The sequence below is a fragment of the Emys orbicularis genome, chromosome 21, assembly GCF_028017835.1.
Source record: "Emys orbicularis isolate rEmyOrb1 chromosome 21, rEmyOrb1.hap1, whole genome shotgun sequence".
NCBI classification, from domain to species: Eukaryota; Metazoa; Chordata; order Testudines; family Emydidae; genus Emys; species Emys orbicularis.
In genome coordinates this window covers 2,551,005-2,566,608 of record NC_088703.1, presented here as the reverse complement: position 1 = coordinate 2,566,608, position 15,604 = coordinate 2,551,005, and the positions used below count along the sequence as shown (strand labels likewise).

Below are 15,604 nucleotides of genomic sequence, written 5' to 3'. Positions count from 1 at the left end.
TTGGACATCCCCAGAAGCCTGTTTTACCTGGTCACTTTTCCAAGGCAGCTGCTACACCCGCAGCTCTGGCCATTTCCAAACAGGCAGCCTGGGACAATTGCAGCCTCTTACAAACAAAGTCAATAATGACCCATGTATGTCAACAGCGGATTGTAAATCTGGGCATTTCCAGGCGACCCTGGCAGCTATCGCCCCGCAGCATGCACCCACCCTTTCCCACTTGGAGTTGATGATCTGCGGGGTAACCGAAGTGTACGGGTTGTTCCCAGACAGCTTGATGTTGTTGTAGTCCGCAATCCGCTGAGCCTCGTTCTGGATGCCCAGGATGGCCTCGCGCTCTTTGTCTGCATCCGGCAGGGTGGATTTGAACTGATCGTGAGCTGCAATCAGGCCCTGGAAGAGACAGTTGGACAAAGGGCTGAAAACCAAGAAGATGGAGAGAGAATTTTTGTGAGCCCAACCCCACCTGGTGCGGTGAGCCCTGCCGCCTGGCAAAGCGCTGAGCTTGCATTCACACGTGTCTGGGAGTTTGGGACCGACACAAGCTTTGGGCGAGAAGATTTTACCCAAGCTCAAATGTCTGAATCGCTTTTCCAGGAAAAGAGATGCTCCGGATTCCAGCGACCCAGGCTAACTGCAGCGGCGTGAGGCTAATGCCCGAGAACCTGGCAGTGAAACCGAGTGGCAACAAAACCCCAAAGTGCCTCTCCAAAAAGAAGCACGTGCTCTTCACAGCCAGACAGACCAGCCTTCTAGACCTGGGGAGAAAGCTGCAGAGTGCAGCATCTCTGCTTTCACTGGACCACCAGCTCATCTACGGCAAGCCTGGCCTCTCCTACCTCGATCTCCTCTATGGTGTGGACGATGAACATGTCCTGGAGGTCTTCCATGGCACTCTCCATCCAGTTGTTGAACGGCGCTGCCCTCTTGGCGTATTCCAGGTGCAGCTGGTCGATGGTCTCCAGCTGTTTCTCTGTTTTCTGCAGGGGTGACACACAGGGCACAGCTAAGTTAGGAACAGATACCGATGAATTTCCCCCCAGGAGGTCTCAGCAGCACCATTTCCTCCTCTCTGCCTCTGGGATGTCGAGCACAGAGCCAGCACGTGGCAGACATTTGCTTACCTCAAGGGCTTCTCTCCTACTGTGGGTCAGGGACCCCAGAGCATCCCACTGGTCACAGATCTTCTGGCATCGAGCGTTCACGCTGGGGGAGTCGTAGTAATCCAGCTCACTGGGGTGGAGGGGGAAGGACACAGGTATTAAGTGACTCTGGACATGGCCAAGTACAGATCAGAATTGATGTGGGGCTGCATAAAGTGCAGTAATTTGCATGCTAAAATAGTTTGACATTCCCCAGTGGCTCATTCCTTCATAGACCTTTGTATGGCTTGGCTCCTCTCCAACTCCAACCTCTTAGTCAGGGCACTGCAAAACCTAGTTGGCTGGGGAATCTGGGGGAAGGTTACAGGGATGTGTCTAAGGATGGCACAGGCAGCAACCCCCACCAGCTACCTTCCTCTCGCAAAGAGATCCCATTGCAGCGGCCTTGTCTACACTGGCAACAGCACATAGGATACGAGTAGCCACACACCACGGTGACGAGCAGGCTGCGTCCACACTGCCATGTGCAGCTACACGCAGCAGTGAAGGCTCTGGCCGGGGAGGCAGCAGCGGAGAGCTGCCGAAGCCTTTCTCTGCTGTCTTTCTGCTGGAGCCTCTCTCTGGCAGGGAAGCCGTGGGACATTGCTAAAAACAGCAGTGTAGACGGGAGAGAGAGCTCAGGCGTGGAGAGAGCCCCATTGGGAACATGACGCGGCTATTTATACCCGTGCTGGGAGCACGCAGCGCATGTGTTCTATGCCCTGCCGTGAGCGGGTGGCGGTGCGGTGTAGACGTACACAGTGACTGCTCTTTGGAGGCAGGAAGCCGCATGACAACCTAGCAGCTTTGCTGGTTCAAAGTCCCCCAACTCCCCACAGAGGAGTTGGGCAGGGCAGGGCCGTGCCCTGCCCCCACGATGGTAGACTCAACCTGCCCATACATTACGTTTGAAAAGCGCCGCTGGAAGGCTACAAGTTGCTGCATGTCCAGGATGCTTCAAAGGCAGGGCCGGAGGAGAGATTAAAGCTGCGTGAGAAACAGGGGGAGTGGAACGTCCTGGAGACCGAGGGACGGTGGCAGAGCTAGCAGGGAGAGCTTTGTTTTTAAAAGCAGCCCTGAGAGAGTGACTAAAGGCCAGCTGAAAGGGGAGGACAGGCAAGTCACTCCAGAGCGCTCCCACTTGCCGATGAACCGCGCGTTACAGAAAGCGGCCCGGTGGCTTGTCCAAGGAGCCCAACATGCATGGGAATACACTGTGCTCCAGGACACACAGCCGCCTCTGCTCTCTCCCCCCTCCGCAGGCTCTGCACTGGGGGGCTCTCTCCATTAAGTAATGCTCCAAGCCACACATCTCCGTTTCCAGGTTCTCTGCCACTCGGGCCGCTGGAATAAGGGCTCCATTCATGGCTTCGCCCTGCCTTCGACTCTCAGTGTACTAATTGTGTGCAAGTTTATCTGGCTGGAAAAAGAGACCGCAGCTCGCTGGAATCTCTTACAATAACTGCATTCTTACAGAGGGGGAGGGGACGGGGACAGAACAATGGGGGTACTGTGTGTATTTTGGGGAGAACAACCCTATTAGAACCCCATTCAAACAGAGGTGCTCCCAACAGTCCAGTTGGAAAGCCAGGTCCTCTTGGAAAAAAAGATCATGACATAAGCTATAAAAACTACTTTAACTCCGCCAAAAATATCGTACAGTGTTTCTTTGTCCCGGCCCCTCACTGGAGGAGGGTACTGCTCGTGTCAATGTTGTGCCAGTGCAAAATGGGTACACAGCAAACAACCAAGAGGGCTTGAAAGCCTGAGCCAGAGTGGCTGCAGATGGGGTACAGGCGGCCTGTTCGGAGCACAAAGGCTCTCAGGGCAACACTGCCTGGGCTAAGAAAGATCACACTCTAGGATCAACAAAGGGGGAAGTGGAGCAGACTAGATCGGGGTGGGACAGGCAGAACAAGATCCGTGCACTGGACTGTGTGGGGGTTTTTGTGGTGAGATCGACGTGACAGCTCCTGACAGCGCTATCTGGACAAACCCCCCACAGGACACCAAGAGCTGGGGTTTGTCTTTGTGCGCTGTCTGCAGGGTACTGTTGTCTCCCACCCCGAGGTGGCTACACTGGAGTTTGATGGTGCTGTGCGGACACTGTTTTAGGAGTAAGGAAGGCTACGTACTAAGGCCCAGATCCTCAGAGGTGGAATCAGTGGAAGTTAGGAGCTGTAACACCCTGAGGATTGGGCCGAAGGGGGCAGGGTCTCTGGCATCCCCGCCGTGGAATACCAGGGGAGAAAGGCTGGCGTACTTGAGCTCCTGTGCAATGGCAGCGATCTGCTCCACGCGGTCCTGGTGAGCTGCCAGGTCGCTCTCGAAGGCCTCGTGCTTCCTGATCAGGGCTTTGATGTCTGACAGGGTGGCGGTTTCGTAGTCCGTCTGCCTCAGCATGGCTTCTTTCCCTGGGGGTGGAGAGGAGCACAGCCAGTTACACCCCGGATCCACAGCCCAGAAGCAGGGCGTGGCGGCCGGGCAAGCACCAGAGACACCGGGAACGGGGTAGGTACTAAACAAGCAGCAGCACATGCTGTTCGAGAGACATCACGGGCGTGGGGGAGGGAGGGATGCAGCAGGGTTTCAGAGGCAGGTCTGCTGCCCAGACGCATTGCATCATTTTAATGAGACGTGGAGCTGCCCGTGGTCAGACACTAGGAGGAGGAATAATTCTGCCTTGCGGTCCTGACCCCTCCCCCTTCCATCTTCAGGATGAGGAGCTTGCAGAAGAGGCTGGGAGATGGGCAGTAGTTTCCCACCCCACCCTGCTCTTCCCTGGTTCAGCTGGCCCTAGCACTGACACAGCATCCCGCCACCTGCACCACCTTTGCCTGAACAGATTTTGTCCCTACATACTCTAGCCCCACCCACTCGCATTTCACGATGAAGCGCTCACCCATTTTAGGGCAGGGCTGCTGCAGGATATTAACGGAGCAGACGCAGCCACGCAGCGTTGCGGCCCCTGCCCTGAAAAGTTTACAGCTTTGACAGATGCAACCCAGGATAACAGAGTGATGTACAGACGACGGGGAGACCGGCCAGGAAGTCAGCGAAGTGCAGGCCTGCCCCCAACGAAGGAGTTCTGCAGCACAGCGACTGCGAGGCGAGGGAGTGAAGATGAAGGGTCACTAACATGGGACCCTGCCTCACTTTGGTTAGTGCTCACGGGGACACTGCAGTTCAGTGCTTAGGGTAAGACACCCATGGCCAGTGGCTGAAACCCCCAGTTTCTCCTTCCATAGCCCCTGTCAAAGAGAAGCCTGTGGCATGAAGCCAGACGCAGGAAGTGTGCTCCAAATTGCCTGCCTGCACAAGGACGAATCAGACTGGGGTGTAATTAAAGTGCCATGAACTAAGACAATGGAGCTGATTACATATTCTTAATGCTCTTTATTCCTCCTGGCACATTTTGGAGCTGGAGAGAGAGCCTGCCCTGGAAGGCAAGCTTCCATCCACCCCCCCACCCCCAGCATCAGGGTCTGGCTAGCAAGCCACGTTTGTTGGCAACCTACCATATAATTGGTGTTTTTGTGTTAATCTAAAAGCTATTTGAGTTGGGAGTACCGAGTCTGTTCAGCTTGAAATGCCTTTTGGTTCCAGTCAGCTGTTCCCCAAGATGTTCTGCTTGGGAGGTGCTGCCAGCAGCCGGCCTGGGCCCTCTGGCAGTGGCCGGGGTCTGCGTTCTGCTAATGGCTCCCAGACTGCTCTCTGCACAGAACTGCTTATTAGCGTAACCAGCATCTGCAGGAGAGGCAGTGCCTCCAGTGGCGAGGGCACAACGGGGACTTGAGTCCTGAGTTTGATTCTTGGCTCTGCCACTGACTTTCTGGGCGCCCAGGACCAAATCAAGACCCTCTCTGTGCCTCAGTTTCCCCCAACACCATCTGTCCATCTCGCCTATTTAAACTAAGCTCTTAGGGATAGGGATTATCTCACTATGTGTACGTACAGCACTGCACACAATGGGGTCCTGGTCTTGGTTGAGGCTTCCAGAGAACACTAATGTAATTATAATTTAGTTACTGTCCTCCTCTGATCCCTGAAGGAGGGGCACCTACCCTCCAAACAGTGCCCCATTTTCAGAGCTTGACTGCTTTCCGGAGAGCACATATCAGTCCCTAGTCCACGAGAGAAGGCATCTAGGTCTCCTGTCTTCCAAAGGGACATGTTACTTCTCATGCTCCCAGCATACAACACTGCATTAAGGAAGGGGACAAATGATCTATGGGATCCTGCAAGGATCTTTACAACAGGGAACAAGGACTTTAGGCAGAGTCCGGTGACATGAATGGGATTACAGTCTGAGCTCCCCAAACACTACTGAGCACTGACAGCTTTATTCTGGAGTCAAGGTGGGATCTTAAAATGGCATCTCTAGCACCAAGCCCCACTGCTTGTGGACTTCAAAGAACCATCCCCCTTAGAGCTGCCATTCAAGGACTCGGTACCTCATGGTAACTTAGCTCCTGGGTCTCCACTTTGATGGATGAGGTAGCAGGGTGTGGCTGGTAATTGACTAGCCCCCTATCCTTTGCTGCAGCAAAACAGGCTACCCAGCTGCTGATCAGGAATCTGCGGTGAGGCTGACAAACACCTCCTGGGCCCTCACCCGGGATGGTGACAAAGGACAAGACCAAATATAAGCCCAGCTGTGGAGGAGACAGACAGCTTGTTGGAAGCTTGAGCCATCAGACAAACTGACGCACAGCATGTGCCTTCTCAGCCAAGTTCTGGAGACTTGCAGTAGCCCCAGCTGTCTACATTTGACTGGCAGAAGAGAGGAACCTAAATTTTCTCCTGGCTCACATCCGCCCCCGCCCATCCCCCACAAGATGACAAAGTGAGGGAAATATAATCAGAACTTTTTCCATGTGCTCCTCCCCACCCAAACTGCCAGCTTCCACTTGAGCCCTCTCACCAATCCACAGAGAGGAACGGCTGTTTTAAACCACAGATCGACCAGATACTAGAAGGGGTCTGCAGCATGCGGAGCGCCTCGCTGCTGCTGCCCTCAACCCCAGAGCTGGCTGCATTTCAGCAGTGCTGTGCATAGCATGCAAAGCTGTTTTAGGATGAGGGACCGCTAGGCACTAGGGTCTCCGTTGTCCAAGCAGTCGAGGACTAGTGTGGGGGGGAAGGCTGGTGTACTTGAGCTCCTGTGAACTGGCAGGACGCAGCACGGTCACAATAAGGAAAGTTACTACAGGTAACAGAAAATCCACTTCACAGTGCTGAGAATCAAGGGGCAAGTTAGTCATCATGGAGGCCAGTTCCTCCACAGGAACAGAGCCCAAATCATCTAGCGGCTCGTCTCCCCCCGCCCATGCCAGCTTCTCCAGGGGAAGTGGAGTTTAATAGCAACTTACAGGAAGCTTCGGTGCCAGTCAGATACCACTTTGGCACAACACTGCCGTTTAACCGCCACACCCTTAAAGCAGCATTTCAGCTGTCCTGCACCCTCCCATCAGCACCTCTCCAAAAAGCAGACCCCCTGCCTGATGCATCAGTCCTGTTCCTCACCACCCCAGGGTCCCCCCGTCTCTGCCCATAGGGACCTCAGCACCACATGGATCCGTTCTACGAATTCAGTTATTGCAACCACGTTTTTAAGAAGGGAAAAGCAAAACCAGATTGAGTAGCTGCAAGCATCGCTCCCAAAGACAGAGCAAGCCCCTTTCTCCCCTTAATGCTCCGTGTGGTATTCTCCCAGCCTGGGTGATGAGAACATTCCTTCTCATACGGAGAGGGGATTACTGTATTTTCTATGGAATCAGATGCAGCTGCCATATTGGAAGGCTCGGAGGGTTAGCCGTCACGTTTAGCCATCTGGCTAGAGAGGGGAGACAAAAACGCCTGAGCAAACCGTAAACAAGCCACAGTGACTGCGTCAAAGGGCACGGCCTCTGAGGAGGAGGACGACAGCTAACCTGATTGCATTCGCTTACGGGACTGGCTAGGGGACCATTTAAACAGACACAGCTTCTGCTGAAAGTAAAGCTTCTGCTGGTCCCATCTGAAAACGCCTGCACAAAACCACAAAGCTGTCAAGAATAGCACTGCCTATGCATTTGGGGACCTGTCAGCTTTAATCCAGGGTCCAGCCACACCTGCAGGGCTCATTCAGAGTTCAAAACACAGGACAAATGTTTTCCTGGCCTTGCCTGTGGTGAGGAATTGAGTACAGAGCAGTAGCTTCTATTCTTAAACTACTCCCACGCGCACACACCCAATGCCCAGAGAGTTGTTTGGAAACACGGCCAAGCTGCAGTACAGTACAACGGCTCCATAATGCTGGCAGCTGGAAGGCACAAAGTGACTTGCTAATGCAGCGAGTTCCATTCCATCTCCAGACCTCAAAACTACCAAAAGGTAGCCAAGGATCCATGTCCCTATTCTAGAAATGGTGGGTTGAGTGCCAAGTGACTTGCCCAGGGAGCGACATGCAGGGTCAGTGGCACAGAATCAGAATTCACATCTCCCAACCCCTGCTGGGGTTCAGGCCTCCGTCTCCTGGGCAATGCTATCAGAGCCGGAGGAGCAACTGATTTCAGCCATTCCGCCTGCTTTAAAAGGTTACTCTAGCTTTCCTCGGCCAGATCTAGCTCGCCCTCCCTCACCCATTCCCTGGCCTCAGAAAGAGGGGACTACCTTCAGTCCAGGACTCGTGGATGGAGGCCTTCTGTCTGAACTTCTCAGCCAAGTGGTCCAGTCGCTCTAACCTCCTGATCTCATTCAGCAGCCATTCTTCATAGCCTTTCTCCGCCTGTTCCAAGTGCTGCCAGCCATTATTAATGTCCTGGGGGGTGAGCATAGGAAATAAGGCATTTCGAGCAAGAAAGGGCTGTGTCAGACTGCCAGCAAGATTATGAAGCACCTAAGGGGAATCTCAACGATGGGGAACAAATATTTAATGGGCTCTTCAATCGATCAGAGAAAGATCGAACAGTCCAATGGCTGGAAGCTGGACAAATTCAGACTGGAAATAAGAGGTACACTTTTAACCGTACGAGTAATTAACCATCACTGACAATTTTTAAATCAAGATGGGATGTTTTTCTAAAAGCTTGGCTCTAGGAATTCTTTTGGGGCAGTTCTCTGTGTGCTATACAGGGGGTCAGACTAGATGATCACAATGGTTCCATCTGGCCTTAGAATCTATGAATGGCCCACACTTCCAGGGTGACAGCATCAGGTTTTCCCTTTCCCATACTGGATGTTAACACCCTCTCCGTTACAATATTTGCTTTTTCCATGCCATATGCATGTGTATATGTAATAACTAACCCTTGGGAGGATGGCAGCCCAGCAACACCACTAGCCACTGGGGGAAGTTAAATGCCACAAAATATTTGCTACCAGGAACAAAGGAGCATACGCATCTCTGGCACATACAGCTGAGAAATGGGGCTGAGACCTCACTGCTTAGGGCCAGGGTTCTCAACCTTCAGCTGCAGCCCCAGCGGTTTCAGTCCCAGGCGGTGGGGCTTTGGCTTTCTGCCCTGGGTCCAGCGAGTTAACACCGGCCCTGCTTGGCGGCTCCCCCGAAACCTGCTCACGGACTCCACGGGGCCCCGGACCCGTGGCTGAGAACCACCGGCTTAGGGTACGACTACATGGTGAAAGCAGTGCCAGAGCCAGCCCACTCGAGCTCGCCTGAATCCGACTAGCAGAGATAACGAGGAGAGGGAGGCCAGAGCCGCGCAGGTTTCAGAGCGAGCAGAGTCTGCTCTCAGGGCATATGCTGGGATTGTTCTACCTGTGCGGTCTTCACTGCTGTTAGCCACACTAGCAGGATTCACACTAGCTCGGGTGGGCTAACCCATCCACACACTGTTCTTGCTGTGCCGACGTACCCTTCGTTACCCAGGGATAGGCAAGGAGCATGCAGTAAGGTTGGTTACGCTGCAGGCCTTGAGGAGACACTAGGCTCTGAAATAGTAGCGGACGCACACGAAGGGAGACGCTGACTGCTGAGGGCCCTCACTTACACCCAGGCACTCCCATGAAGGGTTTTGTAGGTGTGAGCGAGATTTGGATTTGGCCCTCAATCTTCCAGCATGAGCACACAAGTCCTCCCCCTCCAGGCACTCGTGTTAGCACTGCCAGGAAGCGTGCAGACTACGGAGGGACCACCCACAAGGAGTCCAACACTTGGCTGCAGTACCCCGCAAGCAGGTCACCCAAGAGGAAGTTGCTTCTGGACTGTTAATAGGAGCTAGTAAGCGGACTCAAGTCAGCTTTCGGTACAGACCGCTCCCTCCTCATCTCTGCCAAATTCAGTTCTGCTCACTCCGCTGCGCTAAAGGCCTCACTCTGCTTTGCCCTTCCCCCTCAAGCGTCTTCCCTGCCCTCAGTGCCTCATTGCTTCAGACAAACACAGTTACTCACCGAGACCATCTTGCCCTCCGAGGGCATGAAGGCAGGCCTGTTGCTCAGCCGGAGTTTAGTCTGCAAGGTGTTGAAGTTTATCTCCAGCTGACACTTCTCCTGCACTTTGGGAGGCTTATGGACGCGCCTGTAGTCACGGAAATCTTCCAGTTTTTGCTGCATCTCTTGAATGGTCTTCTGTGGGTCACGGTCCTCCAGCCAGGGGATAGTGCGTTTAATCCACTCCAGCAGCTGCAGGGGGAGCAGACTCAGGTTAAGCGGAGCATGAGGAGCAGCAGCAATATACCTGTCATTGGCCCTTCAAGGGGGAAGTCGCAGTCAGGTTGGGGAATGTGCCAGGGAGCCATGTCTCTCTGGCTATTGACATCCCTGATCTCTCACATCCCAAAAGGGTAGGCCACCCTCCCCAATAAACCGCCAGGCTCCCTATCGGCTTCCAGCTCAGAGCTCCCCTCCACGCAGGAGAGGGGCCGGAAGGCAGGGGGACTCACATCAGACGCCAGTTTCTCGTAGTCCTCCATCAGGTGCTCATTCTCCTGGTTCACAGCCAGCACTTTGCAAATCCGGTTAGCTGCTGTCTCAGCCTGGGGGGAGGCAAAAGGGGAAGGGGGGGATTTTAGAGCCATTTGCAGCAGAGCAGCAAGGACAATGCATGAAAGGAGAAGCCAGCAATGTTACGATCCATCCAGCCCCATCCAGAGGAAAGGAAAGCCACTCTGAAGCTAGACCAGTCCCCTCAGAGGGACTTGCTGACGGGTTTAATCAGCACTTGCCATGTCATATGGAAGATTTACCCTGAGGCCTCATCAGCTAGAAGATGCCCCTTGCATAACTCGCCATGACAGTGCACCTCACCCACCAGGGAGGCCCCCGTAGCTCCGGCTCCCAAAGCCCAGACCGGCGTTGCCTCTGCTAGTGGGACTAATTGGGAAGTAGGTGCCATCTTACAGATGTGCCCCTGCTTCCTGAGCTGCCCCGGTGTGTTTTGCCAACACCAGCTCTTTCCTCCAGCGGCTGAGGCTCGTGGCTTCCGAACGTCTGCTCCACAGAGCAGGGAGCCCCCAACGGCGCTTGGGAATTCGGGCTCGGATGGATCCAACCGATCAAAGCTTTTTTCCAAGCTCAGCATAAGCAGGTGATATCTGAATGGCTATCGGCCAGAGCCTCTCCACTGCCTTGAGGGGAAGATTAAGCCCTCTGCATGTTCATGTGCACCTGAGCACCGCACAGCACCCCAGTCAGGTAGGCATGTGCCCATTTTACAGACTGAGCCTGGGGCAAAGCAAGGAGTAAGACCTAGATCTCAGGGCTGCTCCTCATGTGCCTGTATCTCCAAGGCCACCCATCTCCAGGGCCTTGCGAAAGCCCAACTTGCTAGCTCCCGGAATGAGGATCTGCCCATCACCGCCAGCCTACACCAATTCTGAAAGAGTCTCTGACATGGCACCTTCCCACTGTTGTGCCCAGATCCCCTCCCCAACATCTGAGACTCCCATATCTTCCCCTAGGCACCGCACCAGGCTCTCTGGTTTAGAAGAATGGAGCACATGGTCAGTTGCACCCTACAACGGTACAAGACCAGATTGCTACATTCTCACCTGGAGTGTTAACTGGCTGGACTAACAGAGTTCGTAAACTAGTATTTTACCAAGTAAGTGTGTTTGTGGTAGTGTCAGAATCTCTCCACTTTGTGTATTCCACTTCTTATTCAACACCCGTTGACTCCTCATGCTTAACGAACTCAGGATTTAGCTCCAGAATTCGCTATTTGTCAAGGCACTCAGCATTTCAGCCGCTGCATTCTGGGTTACTGTCTTCCCAGAACTACGGCACTGAGGCCATAAGCATCCATCATCAATCGTTTCTCATTGTCAATGAGAACAAGCCCCTGTTCCCTGACTGGGATTTCACTGCAGCCTTCAGTACTGTACACATGCCTTCCTTCTGCGAGGCAGGTGGGGAAAGGTGAAATTCCTCTGTGGATCAGATAGGAGAGTGGGATACGTGGATGCAAAGAAGGAAAGTCACGAGATCAAGTACCTTGTAGGCAGCACAGAAAGAGTCCAAGAGGAGGAGTTGAAAGCCAGACATCAACAGAAATAGTGAAGAGGGTCTATAGGAGGATGGGGAGAGGAAAACAGAGCTGGGGAAACGAATTGCCAAAAAGACTAGACAGCAGAAGTTTGATTCCCTTTAGCAACAAAACAAGCGACAAGCAGTCTGGATTCTAGGCTGTATTCTCCTCCTCACACTGCTGGGTACCACTTAAACGTATTAGACATGCTCACATGCAGCACACATCCGTTGCCACCTCAGACTTGGGACTGGAATTAGAGCACGACACACAAGAACACTGGAAAAACCACCGCATGCTACGAGAAGCTAATAAATACCAGCTGATGCAGAGAACATGCCAGCTGTGCTGCTAAAGATTGGGATCAGACAAAGAACAATAAAACACACTGGCCAGGCCAGAATTTCACACATTACATCCACCCAGGGAGCGCCTGGGAGAAGTGCTAGCTAATACACGCAAGTTCAGACTTTAATAGAAAAATTTCAGTCCAGATGGAATACGTATCCAGTATGTGTGGTTTTTCAAACATTGGCTAACAAACAAGGTTAATGCTTCCAGCCTATAAAAGTTTTACACTTTACTAACCAAGTTAATCCTGATCTTTAATAATCACATCCTATAGCTGAACAGGATCTAGCGCTGACAAACGTATGCAGCATGTGAAAAATGTTAGACCAGAATCCTAGATCAGCTCTAGGAATTATTATAGGGAAGTTCTAGGGCAGGGGTGGGCAAACTTTTTGGCCAGAGGGCCATATCTGGGTATGGAAATTGTATGTTGGGCCATGAATGCTCACGAAATTGGGGGTTGGAGTGTGGGAGGGGGTGAGGGCTCTGGCTGGGGGAGCGAGTTCTGGGGTGGGGCCAGAAATGAGGAGTTCAGGGTGTGGGAGGGGGCTCCAGGCTGGGGCAGGGGGTTGGGGTGCGGGGGGTGGGAGAAAGGGCTCTGGGGTGGGGGGGTGCAGGAGGGTGCTCTGCACTGGAGGGGTTCAGAGGGCAGGAGGGGGATCAGGGCTGGGGCAGGGGAGGAAGAGGGGGCTCAGGCTCCAGGCAGTGCTTACCGTGGTTCCTGGCCAATGGGTGCTGCAGGGGCGGCGCTTGGGGTGGGGGCAGCATATGGAGCCCCCTGGCTGCCCTTATGCATAGGAGCCGGAGCGGGGGCATGCCACTGCTTCCAGGAGCCATGCAGAGTGGGGCAAGCCCCTGACCCCACTCCCCGGCTGAAGCGCCAGAGCGGGATAAGCTCCGGACCCTGCTCCCCGGCGGGAGCTTGAGGGCCAGATTAAAACGTCTGAAGGGCCAAATACTGCCCCCAGGCTGTAGTTTGCCCATCCCTGTTCTATGGCCTGTGTTACACAGGTCAGACGAGATGGTCACAAAGGTCCCTTCTGGCCTCAGAATCTATGAGCCGTAAAACATCAGTCAGCGGAGTGCCTGTGGCTGAGGTAATTTACGGATTAGGTACAGCTATGCCATTCTGCCTTCAGCTGAGTAAAACTGCTTCAAAACTCATAGGCAGTCAAGATGCAGGCTACTCCTCTTTGCATAAAATAGCCCTTGTAAGCATCCCCAGCTCATCCCTAGACTATACAACAGATTAGACCAATATCTGCTACTATGGGCAACTCAATTCCTAACAAAGGGAACAGCCATTCAAATCCAGAATGCATTTCAAGGAAGCCATGATGCCTACAAAACACGAGAATGGTTAGGCTACTCATGTGCTTTGACCCACTGCCCATCCCACTGACTAATACTGTCGTCGTTTCCTTGCACTCCGCCAGGTGTCTGTATTCAGCCGTTGTCTCAGGCTGGAAGCTCTTCGGAGCGCAGCCTTTCATTTTTGTTCTGTGTCTGTACAGTGGCCAGCACAATGGGGCTCTTCCCAACTAGGGTAACAAGCAAGAAAGGAAGCTACTCCCCATCTTTGGTCCAAGAACTTTGGGCAGGTGTAGCACGTCTGGTGCCTCGCATTTGAAATGGAATGCGTTGAGTTCTGCCTGAGCCCCGGTTGGACCCTCAGAGCCTGATGCTCTGTTCCCCTGTACTGCATGGAATCATTCACACCAGTGAAAAGGTGGGAGGAAACACTACCAAGCTAGAATAGTGCCATTTTACATGGGCGTAATGGCCAGGCACTTAATCTGGATCTTGGGCCTCAGTTACTGATGTCCGATCGGAGACTAGTTTCAGCCTTGCTCCAATACTGGTTTAACAAGTAATCCAGATGCTACAGTACAACTTGGTTCAGTAGCATCAAAAGGCCCCAGTGGTGCTGGCTCCTGTACAAGCCTATAGGGCAATCATGATCCCTGCCCCAAAGAGTTTACTCAACAGTTCTCCTTAAAAATCAAAGCCGGACAGACACCCTTGGTCTGCAGCAAGGCATATAAATGGCTCATTTATCCCCTGAAGCCCAGTTAGCACTAAAATGGCGTTTAAAGTGAATCAGCAATTAAAGATGCATCTCAAACTTCCAAACTACAGCAGCTACACAAGCAATTAAAGACAATCCGACTGACCTGGATTTGCGTTCTAAATGCGAACAAAAGATGCAAGCATTTAGTGTGGTAAGGGAAGGAAGGGAAAACCACAGTTTAAGAACAACACGAAGAGCGGAAGCAGCACAGAAATTCCTGCTTGTAATCTAGTTTCAGATTTTAGTCAGCAGAGTCCCAGCAAGACTGTAACCATAGTAGATTTGATATTAACAGAGGGGCTTGATTCCGAGAACCAGAGGTGTAATGACTTACCCCAATCGAGATCATAGTGAGTCAGGGCAATGCTAGAGTCTAAGGTAAAGATTTTCCAGAGAGCACAAGTCCCATTTCCAAAAATGACTCAGGCACTTGGGAGACAGTCTGTTTGAAAGTTAATAGGCACGTCGTAGCCTCAGAACCAAGTCACTTTTGAAAATGGGACTTAGACGCTCTTGAAAATGGTATGATAGTAAAAGTCATCTAGTGGCAGTATCTAGCTGCCACTGAAGGATGTTCTTCCCAATCAGTTGTCTACATAAAGAGCCATATTGATTTCAGAGAATATCTGTCCTTTCCCCTACGATAGCAGAGGGTAACAGCAAGGCTAACCTATTATGGATTTGGGCATTGTCAGGTACGCTCTTCAAAGAGCTGAGTGTTTAAGCAATGTCTGATTGATAGAACTCTAACAAGTCTGTTTTCCTAAACCCAATCTTCCTAGTGATATTCTTCACTGCAAAAGAAACAGAACCACCCCAAAATGGCAATATTTAAGATGAAATGGGGCTGAGAAGGATATTCTAGCTAAACGAGGGAAACCAGCACTTAATAGAAATGCTGATGCCAATCTCATTTGGCACCACTTTTGCTGCCGAGCCTAGTATGAAAGGCATATTAAGAGCAGCGATAAGGGTTCTGGATAAGAATTGTAATCGCACATAAGACAGAGCTCAGGAAGGGGATGAGAAAGCAAACAGGATATACACAAGGTTAAACTGTCATCACCAAGACTTTCAAACGATTTTGGTGCTGCTGTTATCCTACGTGCCAATCAACTGACAGCAGTGCCATTTGCACAGACATGGCATTTTCATGGGAAATGAAAAGCCTAATGCAGAATCAAATTTGATTAAGTCAGCGGAGTCATCCAGATTTGTGCTCATTATGCCAGTGATCCAAGAGTCCCGCTGCGATCATAAATACTTGCATGCTAATTTCAGCTGAGCACTCTGTCAGCTACCTTCCTGCACCATAACAGCCACTGGGGGCTGTTATTTGGGCACTTAATTATGCCTCTTCCCCACATCCCCAGCTGGAATAATTTTTTTAGTTTCTATTGGGCCAGCAATGAGTTTAGACATCTTTGTATCAAGCGTGTTAAACGAGCCTCAGCCAGGGGATCATGGCAAGCAGAGAATGGCTTGTCATAATGTAAGCTAGCTTACTCCTCTCCAGCTCCATCAGATGTTACTGTGAAGATCTCCCATCTAACACCAGTGTTTGGAAGACAG

At 52.2% G+C, this 15,604-nt stretch overlaps 1 protein-coding gene across 2 annotated transcripts in view; it reads right to left on the bottom strand.

The window, feature by feature from the left end:
- Positions 1 to 15,604, bottom strand: part of ACTN4 (actinin alpha 4) — an 82,108-nt gene that overhangs the window by 9,902 nt on the left and 56,602 nt on the right. For both annotated transcript variants that reach the window (XM_065420938.1, XM_065420939.1), the window contains exons 9-15: positions 10,028 to 10,120; positions 9,537 to 9,767; positions 7,797 to 7,944; positions 3,406 to 3,556; positions 1,125 to 1,233; positions 840 to 980; positions 211 to 393 (exon numbers count right to left, since the gene is read on the bottom strand). In XM_065420938.1, the coding sequence (XP_065277010.1) occupies positions 211 to 393; positions 840 to 980; positions 1,125 to 1,233; positions 3,406 to 3,556; positions 7,797 to 7,944; positions 9,537 to 9,767; positions 10,028 to 10,120 (1,056 nt within the window). The remainder of the gene's footprint in view (positions 1 to 210; positions 394 to 839; positions 981 to 1,124; positions 1,234 to 3,405; positions 3,557 to 7,796; positions 7,945 to 9,536; positions 9,768 to 10,027; positions 10,121 to 15,604) is intronic.